Here is a 21187-nt window from a genome sequence, read left to right as displayed (position 1 = left end):
TTTACAGTCACCAGAAGCTTGGGGCCCTTGGAAATAGCCTGAGTTAATACTATTGCTGAAGTTAGTCTCTCTCTCTCACTCAGGAAATCTGTGTGGTCTCAGGCTAGTTATACAAACATGACATATATATATATATATTTTTTTTTTTCTCCATTTTGGGTTATTTTGCCATTGGAGTAATTGGTGAGTCTTAAAAGTTCATTATGGGGGGGAGGGAGAAGGTGGGTGATAGCTCAGCAGGTTAAGCGCACATAGTACGAAGCACTAGGATCCCATTTCGAGCTCCTGGCTCCCCCCCTTCAGGGGGGTCACTTCACAAGCGGTGAAGTAGGTCAGCAGATATCTATCTTTCTCACCTCCTTTCTTGATTTCTTTTTTTGTTGTTGTTCATTTTTAAAGATTTTATTTATTCATGAGAAAGACAGAGGAGAGAAAGAACCAGACATCACTCTGGTACGTGGGCTGCCGGGGACTGAACTCAGGACCCTTTGGGGCAGGTAGCTGGTCACGGGGCCTTTTAGATGGACATGGACAGACACACACCACTCACCCTCAGTCATATCCACACACAAACCCCACCCACCCCCAGACACACACACACACACACACACACACACACACACACACACACACACACACACACACACACACACCACCTACCTCCACCTCGCCCAGCAGGACCTTCTGCAACAACGGAAACACTGTGATATGTGTCCTGCAGCTCACCAGGCCCCTGTCATATGTCTCTCCAAAGTCCTGGAAAATCCAGTTCATTTAAATATGGGATTGGGTTTCCCCGTTTTAATTGAATTTTAAGGAGCCACGCGTGGCTGGTGGCTGCCATGTTGGACAGGGATGTTCTAGATTATGGAAGCTCCGTAGTCAGGGTTAGGACAAAGCAGATTCGGTGCAAAGTGACAAGGTGCTTCCCTTACGGGTCCCCTGTGCTTGGCACAGCAGTGTGCCCGACCTCGCACTCAGCGGGCCTCACCCAGCCACGTGCGCTGGGTCACTGAGGGACGAGCACATCATGGATGTAGAGATTATTTGAATGTTTTCTTATCATCCTTATTTTGTGTTTATTTATTTATGAACAGAGCACTCTTCAGTCTGCTTTATGGTGGTGCTAGGGACTGAACCTCAGGCATGAAAACCATTCCGCGTTGTCTCCCCAACCCTAATTAGAGATGATTGTGGATGACCCTGACCTCAAAGTCCTGTTCAGAGGAATTTCCCATAGATATATACACATAAGTGTGTGTGTTCTTTTCATTGACTTACTTACTGATGAGATAGATGAGAGAGAACCGAACTATAACTAGGGCACATGCTATGCTGTGCTCACTTAAAGCACAAAGCACTTTAATTAACATTTTTATTTTATTTTTAATGTTTTTGTTACCTTTATTAATTTTTTTTTTTAATTTTTTATTTAAGAAAGGATTAGTGAACAAAAGCATAAGGTAGGAGGGGTACACCTTTATTAATTTATTGGAGAGACACAGCCAGAAATCGAGAGGGAAGCTGGGTCATAGAGACAGACCCCTGCAGCCCTGCTTCACCACTCGCAAAGCTTTCCCCCTGCAGGTGGGGACCAGGGGCTCGAACCTGTGTGCGCTCAACCAGATGCACCAGCACCTGGCCCCACACCTTTTATTTTATTTATATATTTATTTATTTGGGAGGGAAGGGGGAGATAGAGATGGAGAGAAGCAGAGAAACATCCACTTTCTCCCTGCAGGTGAGGCTGGGGATTGAAATCTGGGTCAGCTGGGTGTCCTGCGCCACTGCGCCACTGCCAGGCCCCCACAAAGCACTTTCAAAGGGCAAGGAAAATAAAGACAGCCTCTTCCCTTTCTTCCAGGCTGGTCTTTAGCTGGAGTTCCCTGTTAAGGTCAACTTCTTGGGGTCTGGTCGGTAGCACAGCAGGTTAAGCGCACATGGCGCAAAGCATAAGGGCCGGCTTAAGGATCCCAGTTCAAGCCCCCAGTTCCCCACCTGCAGGGGGGTCGCTTTGCAAGTGGTGAAGCAGGTCTGCGGGTGTCTCTTTCTCTCCTCCTCTCTGTCTTCCCCTCCTCTCTCCATTTATCTCTGTCCTATCCAACAACAGCTATGACAATAATAACAATAACGACTACAACAAGCACAAGGAGGGTAACAAAAGGGCGGAAAATAGCCTCCAGGAGCAGTGGATTCATAGTGCAGGCATCGAGCCCCAGAGATAACCCTGGAGGAAAAAAAAAAAAAAAAAAAAAAGATCATTAACTTCTTAAACTTGCCTTAAATTAAGCACACAAAATCCAAAAGACTGCTTCCTTACCATACGTTTGTAAATAAGAGCCTGGGAAGGCCATTAAATGGCTCCATGGTCCCAGCCTAGCTCAGATGCTGTGCAGAATGGAATTCCTTCCTGGGTTAGTAAGAATCCTTGACCTGTGTTCTGTTGATAATCATCGGAGCTAACATTTGACGCCTCTGGTTCAGTCCATGAAGGGCAAAAGCAAGAACACTACCATCATTGCACTCTGTTGGGAAGCTTTTGCCTAATTTGATCTGTTTGCTGTTCCAGCGCAGAGGGTTAGTTCTCTGACCTCTTAAAAGGATGGATGTTACATCTTACAGCTGAAATATTTTCAGGAGCGTGTTAGCAGTGACTACAATTTTACCAGAAGTCTTTAGGAAGGATAGCAATCATGGAGTGGAGCAGTTGGCTAACCCAGCAGAGAGGATCCTTTTAAAACAAACGGTCAGCTTTAAAATATGGATTCTTTTCTCTATCCCATTTCCCTGTAAATAAGTAAGTGCCACTTACGGCTTAAACGTCCTGTTGATTTCTTTGTATAAAGTTTTAGTAGAGTGAAATCTGTAAGAATCCAATTAAAAGTGGAAAGTGATTTAATAGATACCTTTGAGGCCTGACCATAAAAAGTTGCATTTGTGCAGGGAAAGCCGGGAGGTAGGAGGAGAGAGAGAGAGAGAGAATGTGTGTAAAGCTTTCTGCTTATGATAGCTCTTTGTTTAAAGAGTCTGTAAGTCATCTTCAAGTTGTCTAAGAACAGTTGATTCTCATCAGATGGAAATGGTTGCCTTTCTCTGAATGAGTGGAGTTGAAAGGACTCTAGCCCCTGCCCCCAGGCCCCCTCTTTTATCCTTTGCTAGTGGACCAGAAGTCTGCACTCGCCTTCCCTGGTTGGCTGCAGGACTGCCCATGTTTCCTGGTTACATTTTTCATTGAGAATTGTCTTTGAAGATCCCCACTCCTTGATTCAACCCAGAACATGATGTTCATTCTAGAATGCTGGTGTGATGTTTGTCTTAAAGCAGTCATTCATGTCCCTTTTTTACAGTTCCACAATAGCTTGGCTGAAAGAAAAAAGAAAAAACCAGGAAACTTCTGCATTTTGAGTGGAGAGACAAGCCATGTACATGTGTGATATGACATGTTTTTGGATGACAGATGTCTTTTATTGACCAATAGTGAGACCTCCTGAGTGTTGATACAATGGGATTTTTAAGTGATTTTTTAAACATATTTATTTATTTGGATAGAGACAGAAGATGAGAGGAAAGGAAGAGGTGGAGAGGGAGAGAAGAGGAGAGAGAGAGAGAGACCTGCAACACTGCTTCACCAGTTATGAGGCTTCCCTCCTGCAAGTGGGGATCAGAGGCTTGAACCCAGATTCTTACACACTGTAATGTGTGCACTCAACCACACACACCACCACCCAGCCCCAGTCTTAAAGTGATTTATCCTTACTCAAAAGGAAACTGAAATCACGTTTTGATTTGACTACTCTATTCAGCTCAACGGGCATCAACCAGACCGGCAAAACCTTCTGCCCTGCAAAGTACTGTTTTTGTTTATGGGCAAGGGCCGCTTTGTTTAGATTGTGGGGGTGTGGGAGTGCCTTTTCTTGCTGGAGCAGCGCAGCTCTGCTGGCGGCTGAAAAATGGAAGCAGTGACATCACTGCTAGTCTTCACTGTTTTAAACACTTAGAGGGTAGCTGTCAGCTGGGGTGGGGGACACACCACACAATCCTCTGGAGAAGAAAGACCGTGGTATACTGGCATAGGAGTTGGGTGTAGGGAAGCTCAGGTTTGGGAATTATGGACACATGTGCTTAAAGGCTTAAATTTAGGAGTCTGGGTTGTTGCGGTGGGTGGAATCATCCCTTGAGCATTTGATGAAATATAGAGAACGAAGCTTAATTCTATTTTCCTGTGCTGTTGAAGCTGCCATTAAAAAAAAAAAAAAAAAGCATGGTAGATTGGAACATCTTTTAACAACTGTTCAAAAGAAACCAATAGTTGCAAGATGCAACATTGGTTTTCATAGTTCTTAAAGCTCCCTTCTCTCTCTCTCTCTCTCTCTCTCTGCCAGACACTGCTGCATATATACAATCTTTGCTTCTGGGCTGATGTTTTATTTTTATTTCAGAGTATGAGAAAGACAGCCCAGCATTGGAGTTTCCCCCAGTGCCATGTTACCTCCCACATGGTGTTGGGATTTGAGCGTGGACTGCAGGCACAGGGTCCGGTCTGGCCCTGGTTTCTGTACTTGAGGCTTTAAGTGCCTTCACCAGTGAAAGAAAGAAATTGTGCGCCAAGGAACCAAAGAGGAAAAGAATCAGCAAAAGTGCCTGTCTTGCCAGGGCCACAACCCAGGTCTGAGCCTGCCCAGGGCACACTGTAGGAAGCTTCAATACTGTGATATATTTCTTCTCTCTCTCTCTCTCTCTCTCTCTCTCTCTCTCTCCCTCTCCCCCTCCCCCTCCCAGTCCCTCCCTCCCTTCCTAAAAAAAAAAAATCGGCTCATGAATGTGAAGCTCCATTATGATGACCAAAACAAGAATAATAAAATTAGTGGGAGAACCCCCAGGTCCCCAGCTCTCTCTGAGACGTCTGTCAGTGCCTCTTTAAGACCCCAGGCCCAAAACCCTTCCTTCAGCAGAGTGGCTGCCTAGAAGTTTCTTCACGGGGGCTAAGTAATAAAGCTCTTGAACACGTGACCAGCTGTCCCTCAGGCCATCAGACCCAAGGTGTGTGTCTCAGAAAAAGAAGGCACGGTGATTCTACCTCTCATGGAGGTGGCCGGGCCTCAGGGTCCTTGTCTCGGTGGGAGTTGGTGACCCCAGAGTGAACTGGCGGGGGGGGGGGGGGGGGGGGCGTGGCACTTGAAATCCAGCTTGAAGGGCCAGCCCAGGCCCACAGTGTCGGCCACTCCCGCGGAGGACAGGTGGTGCTTGCTGCTAACTCGGTTGCATTCTATCTTTTTATTTTGGTTTTTTTCCCTTTTTTTTTTTTTTTTGTTGCTCTTGTTGTTATTATTGTTATCATTGCTCTTGCTGCTGTTGTTAGATAGGACAGAGAGAAATCGAAAGAGGAAGGGAGAGAAAGATAGACACCTGCAGACCTGCTTCACCGCCTGTGAAGCGACCCCCCTACAGGTGGGGAGCCGGGGGCTCGAACCAGGATCCTCACGCTGGTCCTTGTGCTTCGCGCCATGTGCGCTTAACCTGCTGCACCACCGCCCAGCCCCCAATATCTTTTTATTTTTAAGCTTTCTTTTTAAAGTATTCTATTTATTTATTTACTAGTGAATAAAGATAGAGAGAAATTGAGGGGAGGAGATAGATGGGGGGAGGAGACACCTGCAACCCTGCTTCATTTCTTGTGAAGCTTCCACCCTGCAGGTGGGGGGTGGGGGCTTGAACCTGGGTCCTTGCACATGATATGTCTGTCTGTGTGTTAGAGACAGAGAAAGCAGGCAGGCGGGGGGGGGGGCGGGGGGAGAGAGAGAGACAGAGAGCACAAGTCAAGCTCAAGTCCTCTGTGCTTGAGAGTCTAATACTTTATCCACTGAGCTACCTCCTGGGCCACTGTCAGATTTTATATTATTGGGGCTTTCTAATTTCTCCTTTTTTTCCCCCTTCTTTTGAAAGAAAGATATTTTCAGAAATGAAAATCTCTAAAGTATCCCAAAATAAAATAAGCACCTTCATGTGGGGAAGCAGCTTTCTAGTTCTTCCTTCTTCAGAATAAATCAGCTCCACACCACCACCATCCTGTTTTCACTGGGAAGAATAATTGCACTGATTGGTTTTATTGGGTAATGTTATACACACACACACACACACACACACACACCTTGAAAATATTACAAAAGAATGAATGATAGTTGAGTAATAAATCCAAACTTCTGTGTTTTTTTTTTGCTTTGTCTGTAAGCAGTTGTTTTAATAATTCAAAACAAACCTGGAGTAAAATGAATCTCGTTTTTTACAATTTCTTCTTGTTCTTGTTCCTCTTTCTCTCCTTCTTCTTGGTTTAGAAAGTGGCTTTTCATGATTTGTGCCCTGTCGTGCCTTTAAAAGTATTAATATATAAAAAGGTATTAATATATGGCATAATTTTTTTGGATATGTTCTGGTTGTTTTAGTAGATTTCAGATTTTCTTCTGGTCTTGCATCAACTAAGAGATGTAGAGCTAGATTAAGAAGTAAAACAAAGTTGCTACTCAGTTTCCTATCTTTAGGGCAAAATTTTTTACACGTTATTTGAGTCATGTCGGCAATATATATTTGTAATATAGTCGAGATGAATAAAGATGACTGTATAGTGTCTTTATGGAAACAGACCATCTAAGTACATTTTAAATATATTCCATAATTAGCATTGAATTTTTTTTTTAATCTCACTGAGGTTTCACTGTTCCAAGTTGACTTTTTAAAATTTTCTTGTAGAAAGTGAGAGAGGGAGAGAAGGAAAGATACAGTTATCACTGAAGCTTCCCTCAGTGCAGTGGGGACTGGCCCTGAACCTGGGCACTAACCAGGTGAGCTATCTTGCTAGTCCTGCACTGCATTTTTGAGTTGTCTTTTGAAGCGGCCTTTTACTGTTCAAAGTGAGCTTTGATATTAGGGGGAAAAATTTTTGTAATAGTATTTAAGTACTAGATAGATTTTCTTGAGTATATATGCACATATATTGACATATTGAATATGATCTCTTTAATATGTACCGAGTTACTTAACAGAGTCAATCAGTTAAGCCAAAAATCATGGAAGAGTCTGTTTCATAAGCAGACAGCACCCAACAAACTTTTCCCTCTTAGTAGACTTGAGGCTCTCCTGTCATCTTTTTTTTTAATAGAAAAACTCTCATATTAGTTAAATAGTGATTTATATGACTACAAGTTAATAGACGTGTACATAAACACTATTCCCACCACTAAAAGACTGTCCCATCCCATCCTCCACCCTCCCCTCCCACCCCCCCAGTGAAGCCGAACATCTACCCTCGCCCTCGCCCTCACGCTCATGCTCACCCTCACCCTAGAGATTTTTTACTTTGCTGCCCTACTCCAAAGTCTGTCAAATCTTGCTTTGAGTTTCCCTGTCATTCCTGGGAGCATTCAGAGCCTACCTTTCTGGATGCAGTTCTGGGTGTGTGTGTGTGGGGGGGGGTGTCAGGGGACAGGGCTGGGTCAGGGGTTATTGTCCCCAGGCCCATCCCCCACCGCCAGCCTGGCCTGCTCACAGCCCCAGCTGCAAGCTTGATTAACTCCTGCTGTGACCTTTGGCTCAGCGGGGCTGAGCTGCCAGGGCTCCAGTGACATCAGCTGCTTGTGACTCCAGAGGCTGGGACGCCTGTGCTGACTCTGCTCTTTTCACTCCAGCCTGCGGGAGCAGAGCAGGCGCCGTGTCTCGTTTCGAGAATGTATCACCATCAGTCAGTGACACTTTCCGAGACCATTCTGCTGGTCTGACTGATGGTGGAGTCTCAGGCCCCACTCCTTCCCTCTCCTGTCCAAAAAGCACCCCTTGGCGCGCCCTCAGCAGAGGCCACAGGCTGATTTGATGCCTAGCTGGGAGAGAACCAGGATGGGGTGGGCTGAGATGCCTGCAGTCTGCAAGTCTTGGCCCACTGTCATTGCACAGGGCCGTGTTCGGCCAGAGATGGCTCTGGATACGGAATGGGGGACAACCGCCCCCCCCCACGCCTTATGTAAAAATATATTGTTGTTAGGATTGGATTTTTTTTTTTTTTTTTTTTTGCCGGGGAGAATCTTTCCTTGCTTCCTTTTAGCTGGCAGGGAGCGAGAAATACACAGACAAGCCACAGCAGAGAGGCGCTAAGCACACTGGTGAGTTTCAGCAGACCCCAGGATTAACGCGCCAACTCAGAGCTGCTGCAGGTGATTTCTGTGTTGTGAGAGGTTAGCCTCTCTGTCGTGAGGTTTAATTACTCTCCAGATGAATATTTCATAATAGTTTTCCCCCACTTTTGACTGAATACTCATTGACACTCCTGTTTCTGCCCCTGTGCCCCGCGTGGTAAGCATCTTTTACCTGCAGTTTGAAATGAGGCATTCCTCTCCCTGCTAAAAAAATAATAGCAGTGGTGACCAAGAGTTTTATTTTGATGTTTAACCCCCCCCCAAAGTTCAAAGACTACGGCAGTTCAGCAGTGCCATCTCTGCCTGCCATGGGTTGTGGATTCATGCGCTTAGCTGGGCCATTTGTTTGAGTCTGTGAATTCGGGGGTGGCTGGCTGACCTTCCTGCACTCCAAACAGGCGCCATTCTGTTCTCTAGCTGAGCCTTGTTTTTCCAAAGCAGCTCTCTTCCCCGCTCAGCCACCTCTGCTTCATCTCTCCCTCACAGAGCGTATGTCATCAGAGAAAACCTCCCTGTGGGTCTTTCCACAGGTGGCCGCACACCCCAAGGGGCTCAGGATAAACCTCTCTCTTCACCTTAAAGTGAAGGCACCTGAAAGTATTTTCCTTGCCAGCTAAGAAAAAGGTCGCTAATTGCCTTGGGAGAAAGTCTGTGAGCAAGGAGCTTTGCCAGCCTGAGGAGCCACTCATCAGGGAGAGAGCTCAGGACTTGCTGAGGCCCCGGCATGCTAGGCACACCTCTCCCCCCCCCCCACCCCACACACATGTCTCTCACTCATAAAGATCAGTGTATTTTGAATATTTCATTTGTGTATTTTCAATGAAAAAGAGAGAGAGACCAGAGCTCTGCTTCACTCTGGCTGATGGTGGTGCTGGGGATTGACCCTGGGACCTCAGAGCCTCAGGCAGGAGAGTCTCTTTCATAAGCATTATGCTGTCTACACAGGATATATTGCAGTTCATATACCACTGCAGTGTGTGTACTGAATTCTGTGCCTTTTCCGATGTAGGAAAGGTGGCTCTTCTTACTGCGTTCTTCCTACAATCACACGCGCTTCTTGTATTTAGTGCTGATGCGAGGTCGGCAGACTGGGTGAACAGGGATGAGGGCTCTGACGTGTGTGTCCCTGCGATACGTATCCGGGGTCCCACTCCACCCCCCTCTCCAGTGAGCGGGCACGAGCCTTCCTTTGTGTGGACCACTCAGCAAGAAGACACACTCCCACCAGTCTAGTCACAGCTGACCATCCTCACTTACCTTGCAGCTTGCATTGAGGCTTTAGAATAGCAAGTAGCGGGAGGCTGACGGTAGCACAGCAGGTTAAGCGCAGGTGGTGCAAACGCAAGGACCCGAATCAGGATTCCGGTTTCAGCCCCCGGCTCCCCACCTGCAGGGGAGTCGCTTGACAAGTGGTGAAGCAGGTCCACAAGTGTCTGTCTTTCTCTCCTCCTCTCTGTCTTCCCATCCTCTCCCCACTTTGCTCTGTCCTATCCAACAATAATAACTACAGCAATAAAACAACAAGGGCAATAAAAGGGAATAAGTAAATATATTTTTTAAAGGATGGCAAATAGCACTTGATTTTCATTCATCAAGGCATTCTTTTAAAAGATTTGTCACTGTGTTTATTATGAGAGAATGAAAGAAGGGAGAGCAGGGGGGGGGGGGGGGCCAGAGCACCGCTCAGCTTGGGCTTGCAGCCTCACTGAGGGCTGAGCTGCGGCTTCAGGGGTGCCAGGCAGGCGGGTGGGTGCTCTCAGCAGCTGAGCAAGGTCCCAGCCTGCAGTCGATACCTTAGGGACTCCCCCGTACCCGTAGTTTAACAATATCAAAGGAGGCCTGTTCTAAAATCGCATTGGCCTTATGGATGCTTACCAGTGGTTCCAGTTGGAAGAATTCGTGTTACAGTAAAACAGATGGCTTTATGCACAAGGATTCAGGTTCCAGCTCCCAGTCCCCGCCCGCAGGGGGAAAGCTTTGCGAACGGTGAAGCAGGGCTGCAGGTGTCTCTCTGTCTCTCTCTCTCTTTCCCTCTCCCCTCTCGATTTCTGACTGTCTATCCAATAAATAAAGATAACAAAAAAATAAACATGGCATTTACCTCACTTCTTTCTCCACTTAGCTCTTTGTAAAACTTTGTCTTATCCTTTTCTCTGTCCCTGATCTTGCCTAATGATGAGTTATGTCTCAACTCTCTTTAATTACCTTGATTAGAAGTACTGTCTCAGTCATCATAAAGCTAGATAAGCCTAGTCTTCTGAGGATAGTTGCACCGTTTTCAGCATGTACTTCACGGCTGGGGAGAGAGAGTTGGTGGCACAGCATAGGACTTGTGCCCTGAAGTCCCAGGCTGTTCCTGGCACTGCATATGCCAGATTCAGTGGTGCTCTGCCCCCCCTTCTCTCTCATAGGTCACTTATCAACAAAGTGAGAAATAAGATATGAGATTAACCATATACACCCATATATACAGAGAGGCATGTCTCGCTGGATATGAATATTCAGTCTGAAGAGACTAATCACCACAGGAAGTGTCATTTAATAAGCATGAAAAAGTCATGAAGCTAAATCAGCTGTCACTCATCAGACTAATGATTAATTTAGAAATGGAATTATTTTCTGCTCAGGCTTCCCTGTTTTGACTGATTTTCCCCTGGTCTGAAAAAGGAGGAGGGAAGTGAGAAGGAGAAGTGTGTGTGTGTGTGTGTGTGTGTGTGAGAGAGAGAGAGAGAGAGAGAGAGAGAGAGAGAGAGAGAGAGAGAGGGAAACTTTGTGTCAAACCTTTAAAAGTATTTTTCCATCCCTAATTCATCTGAATTCAAAACTGCTGTGGGTTAAAAGGTCTTTATTTGTCAGAGTCAAAACTCAGGTTTTCAGTTTTGGAGTGTATTCCGTACTGTTTGGTCGATCAGAGATTTGAAGGTATCCTTTGGTGAGACATTGGCCAACAATTACTATTGTGCGGGTCACTTTGGGTGGACTTACTAGCAGGTCACACAGAATGCACTCGTCCACCCGGAGACAATCTCACTTTGCTTTCGCTCCTTGATCTCCTGCAGTAACTCTAGGAACTCTGTGACAGGTGTGTGCAGAGATTCCTGTGGGTTCCAAGGGCACTGAGTCTGTTCCCTGCTCATTCCGTCCTGGGAAGGAAGGGCTGTCCTTTGCCCCTTGTGTCTGTGGTGACCTCCCTGTCCCTGCCTGTCCACTGTCTGTGCCCACTGGGTGCTGGCCTGAAGGAATCTTAAGAAAGGCAGCTCCCTGTCCCTACCATTGCTTTTAATTCTTACCTGCTACAGACCCTGCACTTTCTTCTTGGACTGGACTGTTTTTATTTTTAAGATTGGTCTGCCTATCCATCTCATCACTGTCTGTCTCCGTCCGTCCGTCTGTCCTTCCGTCCATGCATCCATCCATCCATCCATCCAACCAACAACCAACCATTCATCTAGGAGAGAGATCAGAGCATCATTCAGCCCTGGCATATGTGACGCTAGGAACCTAACCTGGACCTCAATGCCCTCAGTACCCCTGCTCTACTCCAGAGCCATCACCCTAGCCACCACCCTTATCTGGATGCCCATCCGTCCCCTGGAAATGATTATTTGAAACTCTGGTTAGACAAGGCTTCGAGGTATGCAGTCTTGCAGCTTCAGTATGGACTATTGTCGGTTGACGCAAATATTTAAACCATCTGCTCATCTCATCTACGCCTTGGAAGAATGAGGGCAAGTGGAAACTTGAGTGGCAGTTCTAGTTATTTCTCTCGTCTGACAAGATACATAAAGACGGCGGACATGTGGAGATGGCACACAGTGAGACTCCGGTGTCTTGAATAGGCGACTCATGGCCCCGTGGCAGGAAGGGGAGTCCTCACTGGAGAAACGGTTTACATACAAGCAGACTCTAAAGCTAGCCTCTCTCCCCCTCTTCCTCCAGCCTCTCTTCATCACCACGCCATCCGAGCCAGAGCCCAGCTGCCTGCATTGTGTATAGGTTTGTTTTGTGGTTTTTGCACATTTTCAGGGGTGTCCTGTGTGAATGCAGGACTCCACGCAGCCCCCACGTCCTCACCACCGGGCAGATATTAGCCTGGAGTGTGTTGGGCTTTGGCTCAGTCACAGCTGCAATTTCAGGGCCGTGACATCTAGTCCTGTGGCCCAAGCATTTGATCTGGTGTTCTTCTCACTCACCGGTTTATTTGATCTAGTGTTCTTCTCACTCACCGGTTTTGCCGAAGGGGAGAGGACAGCTTCGTTCCCTGTGTGCTAATTTTTCGAGTGAGGCCACGCAAGCCCCCCCCCCCCCCCAAAAGCGTGCTGTTCATTTCCGGGGTTGTTCCGGTGCACAGGGGCCTGTGCTGGCTTCTGGGAGTGAGGGAGGGGACCCCTGGAGGCAGATCTCCAGCCTGTGAACAGAGCCCAGGAAAGGAGGTGGGGCACCCTCTGGAGCTACTGGGTGACTTCTGCTCCAGAAGATAAGCCTGGACGGCAGAGGCGGGGCACCTCGCAGCACTACTGGGTTTTGTTGGTGGAAATAACATGACTCCAGAATCTTCTTGGTCTGAGAAATCAAACTTCAGATTAATCTGTGTATGGCAAGTGCACGCCAGGTTTCAAACAGCTTGTCACAGACATGTACTCGAATAATGTGACTTAATTGTAAATTACTTCAAGAAATGGGCACTGAGGAAAAACATCCCCTGCTACTAATATTTTTTTTTAACTTTCTGTTGGGCTGTTAGAAAAGTCATGACAACTGTGTGTGTGTGTGTGTGTGTGTGTGTGTGTGTGTGTGTACGTTCACAATTACCTAAAAAATTCATTCCAGAGGCGTATCTCTATTTGGATGTGAGCTTGATGGCTGATGGTTGGATTTGTGTTGTCTTGCTGGACAGTACTGTTGATTTTCCCTCTGAGTGCTGAAACATGCTATGAGACAACCGGCCGGAGCATAGAATATAATCTGAATGGACTTTGACCTTCTAAACTCACAGGGCTGGCCTGGTGAGCCAGTTTCCTGCATTAACTGCAGAGAAATGGGGGGGCGGGGGGGGCGGGGCGGCTAAAGCCTCATAATAACACTCAGTAATCCACTTTGCACGTAACAGTTACTGAAAGGACCATTCGCCTCACTCTGCCTTCTTCCAGTAGCACTTGTTGTGTGTGTCTTGAAGCTATTACTGTTATAATATGTCCAGGAAACTTGGATTCTGGAACATTTATTAAAATAGAAGTTTAACCTGGCTGGATTCAAGCCCTGGGCCTTCACATGGGAGGGGGGGGGGGCGAGAGCATTATGAGGAATGGAGTCGTGACGCGGACAGCTCCACAGAGGTGTTTCTCGCTGTCTCTGTCCCCTGTCTCTCACTACCTAGAGGGAAAAGGGAGCGGACACCAAGAACGGTAGGATTTTGCAGGCACCCTGCCAGAGCGATGACCTTGGTGGCCAGAGAAGAAAAGGTGTCCTGATTATCTAAAGAAAAACATTGAGTAGATAATTAAGAAGACTCAGTAATTTCAGTCTAGTTTTCTCCTGCGTTCTTTATTATTATTATTATTCTCTATTGCTTTTTTTTTTTTTTTTTTTTATTGCCGTTAGACAAACCAAATCTAGGTTCAAGCACTTTGAGCTCTGTGAAGACATTGAGAGTTTCCCTTCTCAGCGCCAGCTACCAGATTATTCAGAATCTGGACACTATGTAGAATTTCAGTTATTAGGAATACAAGTTTGAATTTTTTTTTTTGAATGTCACTGTTGGTTTTTTAATTTTTAAACATAGCATTTTGTTCTCTACCCGCTGAAATATGCCCTAGCTTGTTTAATCAAGATCTCCGAGAAAGTCTGCAGTGATGTCTTGGATTTTGGAATGTCAACAACAATTTGTTCTAAACTATTTTAATCCTGTTCCGCTAATCAGCGCTGCCAAATTTGTGTGATTCACAAACAACTCCAGGAAGGGTCTCAGTCCTCGTACAACTGCCGCAGCGCAGGGCAACCAGCCGCTTTCTGCTCTGCTGCTCGTCTCTCCCTCCACCCCTGGCGTGGCAGTCGATGTTGGGTCCAGGCTGCCTTCTGCAGCCACGCTGGCCCCACCGCGTTGTGCAATGTGCTGATGCCTCGCCCGGGCCGAGCCGCAGCAGTAGACCAGAGGCCGGCCCCGCAGAGTCTGGGGTGGCTCTGCCCGAGTCTGGCCACTGGCTCCTTTGTCTCCAGTGGAGAAACCAAATTCTTTCTCCATTGGAAGTTGAGGTGATGGTGCGGCTCTTGGGATTCCAGTGGGTCCTGAATCTGCTCTCTGCGGCCCTGGCCAGTGATGGTGTTCACATGCCTTGTACTGGTGTGCCCTCCCCCGTCTCCTCCTGCCCTGGAATGACACTAGACAAACCAGTTTTAGGTTCAAGCAGTTTGGACTTTGTGAAGAAAATGAGGGTTTCCCTTCTCAATGCCAGTTAGCAGATTATAGACCCCGGACATTATGTAGAATTGCAACTATTAGGAATAGAGTCGGAAGTTTTCTGCTTCACCCTGTTGGGTTTTTCATTATTATTATTGATTTATTTTCCCCTTTGTTGCCCTTTTTATTGTTTTATTGTTGTTGTAGTTACTCTTGTTGTTGTTATTGATGTCATCATTGGTAGATAGGACAGAGAGAAATGGAGAGGGGCTGGGAAGACGGGGAGAGAAAGACAGACACCTGCAGACCTGCGTCATTGCCTGTGAAGCGATTCCCCTGCAGGTGGGGAGCCGGGGGTTCGAACCGGGATCCTTACACCGGTCCTTGCGCTTCGCGCCACGTGCGCTCAACCCGCTGCGCTACAGCCGGACTCCCTTTAAAAAAATAAACAAAAAACAAAAAAACAAACATGGCGATCACATGGGAGGGGTGGCAAATTCTAAAATAGAGGAACCTTCAGGAGATTAGAGCAGTAATGCCGTCGAGGCCCTGGGGCTCTGCTGTCATCTAGGGCTAGATCCAGTCTGTTGGAGTGTTGCTCTTACTCACTCTTGTCAGAGTGGAAGGGCTGTTATGTGAAAGGAGGCACCGGAAGTCAAGGTGTTTTGAGGAGAGGAGCCCATGCTTAGCTCCAGGTGACCCCAACGTGAGGCAAAAAGCGGCCACTGCCCCCCGGACACACACGTGGCTGTTCACTAGGTCTTCCCAGTAGTGAGGACATTCATCAGACATTCCTCTCTCAGCAGTCAGGGACACGGCTGATCCTGATTCTACAGCCGAAACGCCGGGAGTGAAGAGATGGGTGTTTGTGTGTGCTGAAGAGGCACACTGCAGTCTGTGTTTCTCTTCTGTTCTTTTCTCTTCTTTTTTTATCATCACATCTTTCCAGTTCCCAAACTACTGCACTCCACCTGAAAGTGTGTGCTTTGTTTTATTTTGCTTTGTTGGTTTTTTTTTTTTCCCCTCACGGAATATTTTTCTACAACATTTTGCTGGTCTAACTTAGATAAGACTTCCCAAAGGACATCCAGCTTGAGGAAATTATTTTCTTCATTCTGGAATTGACAGGAGCTGAGAACATGGGGAGGAGGCGTGAAGTTAAGAACAGGAAGGTAGTTTTTAAGTTTTAGCTTTAAAAAGTAACACACACACACATGCATATATTAGCAGATAGATTTCACACACGTACATATACTAGTGGATAGATTTTACTTACACACACACACACACACACACATATATGTAAAGTAATCTGAATGAAGACACATCATCTAAAATTCTGAGTGTCCACTGGTCAGAATTTTAAGCCTCTGAGCTTCTCTGGGGAATTGATCTTTATAAACCTTATGATACCAACGCCTACAAGTAAGCCTGGAGTCACTCTTCCCACTCCTTCCTTTTGACTCTTCACAGCAGGCCACATTGGGAAACACCCCAAGGTCTGCTTATCAGAGAGTCTCCTAGTAAACCAAACACACACACACACACACACACACACACACACACACTGTGCAGAGACAACAAATGCTGTAGTGCTGTGACTCTCAGAGTCTATGTCAATCTGGGATTGGGTGGTGGCACACTTGGTTGAGTGTCGTATGCTTTACATTGGGTTGTTCTAGTTCTCCCCCGCCAAGAGAATTGGATCAGTCCTGCTAATTTCACGGGCCCGCTTGGCCCCGCCCCTAGGAGCCCCGACAGAGTTCCAGAGTGGCAGAGTTAGAGAGAGTTCCAGAGTTCTAGAGTTGGAGAGTTCCAGAGTGAGAGAGAGTGCTTGCGCCGCCGCAAAGAGACAGCAGAGTTCTGTTTGGTGATTAGTTTGGTTTAGTTTATGAATCGTTGTTCCTGAATAAAGAAATACAGCTTCCCTGCCTAGCCGTTGTCTCCGCATCTCTGTTACCCGCCCGTGAAGCAAGCCAGCCGGCCAGCTGGAGTCTCCAAATTTTAACAACAGTTGAGCACACACATTACAGTGCTCAGGGACCTGCGTTCAAGTCCCCCTCTCCACCCATAGGGGGAATTTCATGAGCTTAGTCTAAGCAGGGCTGTAGGTGTCTCTCTTTCTAGCTCCCCTTCCACTCTCTGTCCTATGGAAGGAAGGGAGGGAGGGAGGGATAACTCATGAGAAAACAACCCCCCCCCAAAAAAAATAATAAAACAGTACTGTGCTCAGTTCATCTCTGGCTTATGGTGGTCCCAAGGATTAAGTCTGGGGTCTTGGACGCTCGGGCATGAGAGTCTGTTTGTATAACCATTATGCTATCCCCAAACCCCACTTTTAAAGTTGCCAGTCATACATATATGAGACGTCCTGGAGTCTTTGATGTCAAGCTTACATCTTGCCTTTAATTTCGGACTTTCTGGTCTTTCCTTCTCTATTGAATGAATTTTCTGTTAAGTAGATCAGCAGAGTTTTCATACCAGACACTGGAACTTTCATTTCTGGAAGTTCATTTTGCGCCATTCAATGTAGTTCTCACACCTCAGCTTAAGGGTGCACACTTCTCCCTGCTAGCTGGAGAGCTGGAATAGTCCCAGCTGAATGCTCGCACTCTCAGGGGCCTCTCTCTTGATGCTCAGTGTTTGAGAACTGCTGCATCACACACTTCACCCAGTGGTTCTTATGGAGGACAGTAAATGTATTTGCTGCCACATACACAGACATTGGGACAGGAGGACATAAACATGGGGGGTGGCAGATTTCTTCCTACCTGGCATTGCCAGGATATGTTCTGTTTGTAGCTCTGAGGTTTACCCTGGAAGCTCAGTACCTACTCCCTTTTCAGCATGGTGTTTAAGTAGCATAAGGAAGTCACGGTATGGAGTAGAGGGCCCATCTCATTGCCTTAAGGACACTTTCCTCTTGGGTGATGGCAGCTGCCAGTGGCTCTTGTGTGCCAGCAGGTCAAAGCTGCTTCCTCTCTGCCGTTCTGGTAGGTGTATCATCATTTAGACTCCCCCTTAGTTCCATGGTAGGAATCTCTTCAATAATAAAATTCAAAGGGGGATTTAATTTGGAAATTCAGTGCAAAAAGAACCATTTATTTTGGAGAGTCAGAGCTCCTGCCTTCCAGCAGGGTCTGTTTAAATGTGATCTGCGGCATCTTCTAGCTACAAGTTTCTCTAACCCTCCTGATAACAGCAGAACCAAACTGCTATTCTCTGTGTTTCCAAGTCTCTCCCTCCCTCTTTCTCTCTCTCCAGATGGGAGCTGGCTTAAGTGTGCACGATAATGAGTTTATGTTTCTGAAGCAATTTTTTTCTCCTTTTATTTTTTGTCACTGAGTTACTGCTGGGACTCACTGCCTGCACCACAGATCCGCTGCTCCTGGTGGCCTTTATTATTATATCTCTTTCTTTTTTCTTTTTGATGGAAAGAAACTGAGGGGGGGGGGCAGAGAGAGGGAGAGAGACAACTGCAGTAGTACCCCATCACTTGTGAAGCTTCTCCCCCAGGTGGGGACCAGGGGCTTGAGCCCCCCAGGTTCTTGCTCATAAGAGCTTTTGCGCTCAGCCAGGCCAGTCTGGTTTCTAATGCGCTTGAACTGCCTGCCTGCTGAATGAATGGCCTCACCGTCTTCACTGCCTAGGTCTCCATTTGTAAAATAATCCTGAGAATGGCTGTCCTGAGGAGGTCACCCCACTGACTTTAGAATCCCACATTTCTCTCTCGTACTTCTGTCTTGACCATAGTCAGTATTTATCCAAGAACAGAGTCATCTGAACATTCTCGGCCGATGAGGAACCCCAGCCTCCGGACTGGACTCTGTGCTCAGCTCTCCCAGGAGTTTCTGCCACAGAGAGCAGTGAGCTGCCCAAGGCAGGTGCGGGACATGGGGGCGGGGGGCAGCTTGGGGTCACCCGTCAGCTTTGCTCCTGAGGGTGCAGGAGGCCGTGTCCTTGTCCACCTGGACCGGGGCCTGGTGTCGGCTCCAGATCACGAGCATCTCCCTCGACGCAGGAACTCGGATTATCTCTAGTCCTGAAATGACGATGGCTACGATGCCTTCCTCAGCAGCTGGGTTCAAAGGTGCTAAAACAAGTACCTTCAGACTTTGCTCGTCCTCGGTCAGCCCTCATGCAGATCCCTCGCAGACCTACAAGCCACATGTTATAGCATGCTGATTGATTATATGGAGAACGCTGTGCCTTTCCAAGTGCCAAGGGGTGGCCTAGTTGCTAGGGGCGCAGAGGTGAAGTTGACGTTGACGGGGCTTTTCCTTTGGGGAGAGGGCCTGGGGTAGAATCCAGGCCCTTCCAGGAGCCTGGCTGTGATGTAATCCCTATGCCTTTGGCAGAGGTGAGCAGGGGCCTGGGCACCCCAGAGGGACAGATGCCTTCCAGGACAGAGGGGATGTGCTAGGCTGGGCTGGGCTGGGCTGGGCTGGGCTGGGCTGGGCTGGGCTGGGCTGGGCTGGGCTGGGCTGGGCTGGGCTGGGCTGGGCTGGGCTGGGCTGGGCTGGGCTGGGCTGGGCTGGGCTGGGCTGGGCTGGGCTGGGCTGGGCTGGGCTGGGCTGGGCTGGGCTGGGCTGGGCTGGGCTGGGCTGGGCTGGGCTGGGCTGGGCTGGGCTGGGCTGGGCTGGGCTGGGCTGGGCTGGGCTGGGCTGGGCTGGGCTGGGCTGGGCTGGGCTGGGCTGGGCTGGGCTGGGCTGGGCTGGGCTGGGCTGGGCTGGGCTGGGCTGGGCTGGGCTGGGCTGGGCTGGGCTGGGCTGGGCTGGGCTGGGCTGGGCTGGGCTGGGCTGGGCTGGGCTGGGCTGGGCTGGGCTGGGCTGGGCTGGGCTGGGCTGGGCTGGGCTGGGCTGGGCTGGGCTGGGCTGGGCTGGGCTGGGCTGGGCTGGGCTGGGCTGGGCTGGGCTGGGCTGGGCTGGGCTGGGCTGGGCTGGGCTGGGCTGGGCTGGGCTGGGCTGGGCTGGGCTGGGCTGGGCTGGGCTGGGCTGGGCTGGGCTGGGCTGGGCTGGGCTGGGCTGGGCTGGGCTGGGCTGGGCTGGGCTGGGCTGGGCTGGGCTGGGCTGGGCTGGGCTGGGCTGGGCTGGGCTGGGCTGGGCTGGGCTGGGCTGGGCTGGGCTGGGCTGGGCTGGGCTGGGCTGGGCTGGGCTGGGCTGGGCTGGGCTGGGCTGGGCTGGGCTGGGCTGGGCTGGGCTGGGCTGGGCTGGGCTGGGCTGGGCTGGGCTGGGCTGGGCTGGGCTGGGCTGGGCTGGGCTGGGCTGGGCTGGGCTGGGCTGGGCTGGGCTGGGCTGGGCTGGGCTGGGCTGGGCTGGGCTGGGCTGGGCTGGGCTGGGCTGGGCTGGGCTGGGCTGGGCTGGGCTGGGCTGGGCTGGGCTGGGCTGGGCTGGGCTGGGCTGGGCTGGGCTGGGCTGGGCTGGGCTGGGCTGGGCTGGGCTGGGCTGGGCTGGGCTGGGCTGGGCTGGGCTGGGCTGGGCTGGGCTGGGCTGGGCTGGGCTGGGCTGGGCTGGGCTGGGCTGGGCTGGGCTGGGCTGGGCTGGGCTGGGCTGGGCTGGGCTGGGCTGGGCTGGGCTGGGCTGGGCTGGGCTGGGCTGGGCTGGGCTGGGCTGGGCTGGGCTGGGCTGGGCTGGGCTGGGCTGGGCTGGGCTGGGCTGGGCTGGGCTGGGCTGGGCTGGGCTGGGCTGGGCTGGGCTGGGCTGGGCTGGGCTGGGCTGGGCTGGGCTGGGCTGGGCTGGGCTGGGCTGGGCTGGGCTGGGCTGGGCTGGGCTGGGCTGGGCTGGGCTGGGCTGGGCTGGGCTGGGCTGGGCTGGGCTGGGCTGGGCTGGGCTGGGCTGGGCTGGGCTGGGCTGGGCTGGGCTGGGCTGGGCTGGGCTGGGCTGGGCTGGGCTGGGCTGGGCTGGGCTGGGCTGGGCTGGGCTGGGCTGGGCTGGGCTGGGCTGGGCTGGGCTGGGCTGGGCTGGGCTGGGCTGGGCTGGGCTGGGCTGGGCTGGGCTGGGCTGGGCTGGGCTGGGCTGGGCTGGGCTGGGCTGGGCTGGGCTGGGCTGGGCTGGGCTGGGCTGGGCTGGGCTGGGCTGGGCTGGGCTGGGCTGGGCTGGGCTGGGCTGGGCTGGGCTGGGCTGGGCTGGGCTGGGCTGGGCTGGGCTGGGCTGGGCTGGGCTGGGCTGGGCTGGGCTGGGCTGGGCTGGGCTGGGCTGGGCTGGGCTGGGCTGGGCTGGGCTGGGCTGGGCTGGGCTGGGCTGGGCTGGGCTGGGCTGGGCTGGGCTGGGCTGGGCTGGGCTGGGCTGGGCTGGGCTGGGCTGGGCTGGGCTGGGCTGGGCTGGGCTGGGCTGGGCTGGGCTGGGCTGGGCTGGGCTGGGCTGGGCTGGGCTGGGCTGGGCTGGGCTGGGCTGGGCTGGGCTGGGCTGGGCTGGGCTGGGCTGGGCTGGGCTGGGCTGGGCTGGGCTGGGCTGGGCTGGGCTGGGCTGGGCTGGGCTGGGCTGGGCTGGGCTGGGCTGGGCTGGGCTGGGCTGGGCTGGGCTGGGCTGGGCTGGGCTGGGCTGGGCTGGGCTGGGCTGGGCTGGGCTGGGCTGGGCTGGGCTGGGCTGGGCTGGGCTGGGCTGGGCTGGGC

The 21187-nt window shown here is 50.5% G+C and overlaps 2 protein-coding genes and 1 long non-coding RNA gene across 9 annotated transcripts in view; 1 reads left to right on the top strand and 2 right to left on the bottom strand.

The window, feature by feature from the left end:
- Positions 1–21187, top strand: part of ARID1B (AT-rich interaction domain 1B) — a 301939-nt gene that overhangs the window by 93152 nt on the left and 187600 nt on the right. The window lies entirely within an intron of this gene.
- Positions 3147–7920, bottom strand: LOC132542646 (uncharacterized). Of its 2 annotated transcripts, none has more exons than XR_009553610.1 (3): positions 7427–7920; positions 5998–6066; positions 3147–3363 (listed from the first exon to the last, which is right to left on the bottom strand). It is a non-coding gene; the product is annotated as an uncharacterized LOC132542646 (long non-coding RNA). The 2 variants fall into 2 exon arrangements; XR_009553609.1 differs by lacking the exon at positions 7427–7920 and adding an exon at positions 6257–6346.
- Positions 18495–20155, bottom strand: LOC132542573 (uncharacterized; the record flags this gene model as incomplete). The annotated part of the gene is made up of 2 exons (XM_060205090.1): positions 18495–18683; positions 19094–20155. Coding segments are annotated over 2 exons (1251 nt in total), but the record flags the coding sequence as incomplete, so codon positions are not given.

This window comes from Erinaceus europaeus, chromosome 13 (assembly GCF_950295315.1).
Source record: "Erinaceus europaeus chromosome 13, mEriEur2.1, whole genome shotgun sequence".
Taxonomy (NCBI): Eukaryota; Metazoa; Chordata; class Mammalia; order Eulipotyphla; family Erinaceidae; genus Erinaceus; species Erinaceus europaeus.
This window is presented reverse-complemented; position numbering and strand designations above follow the sequence as displayed.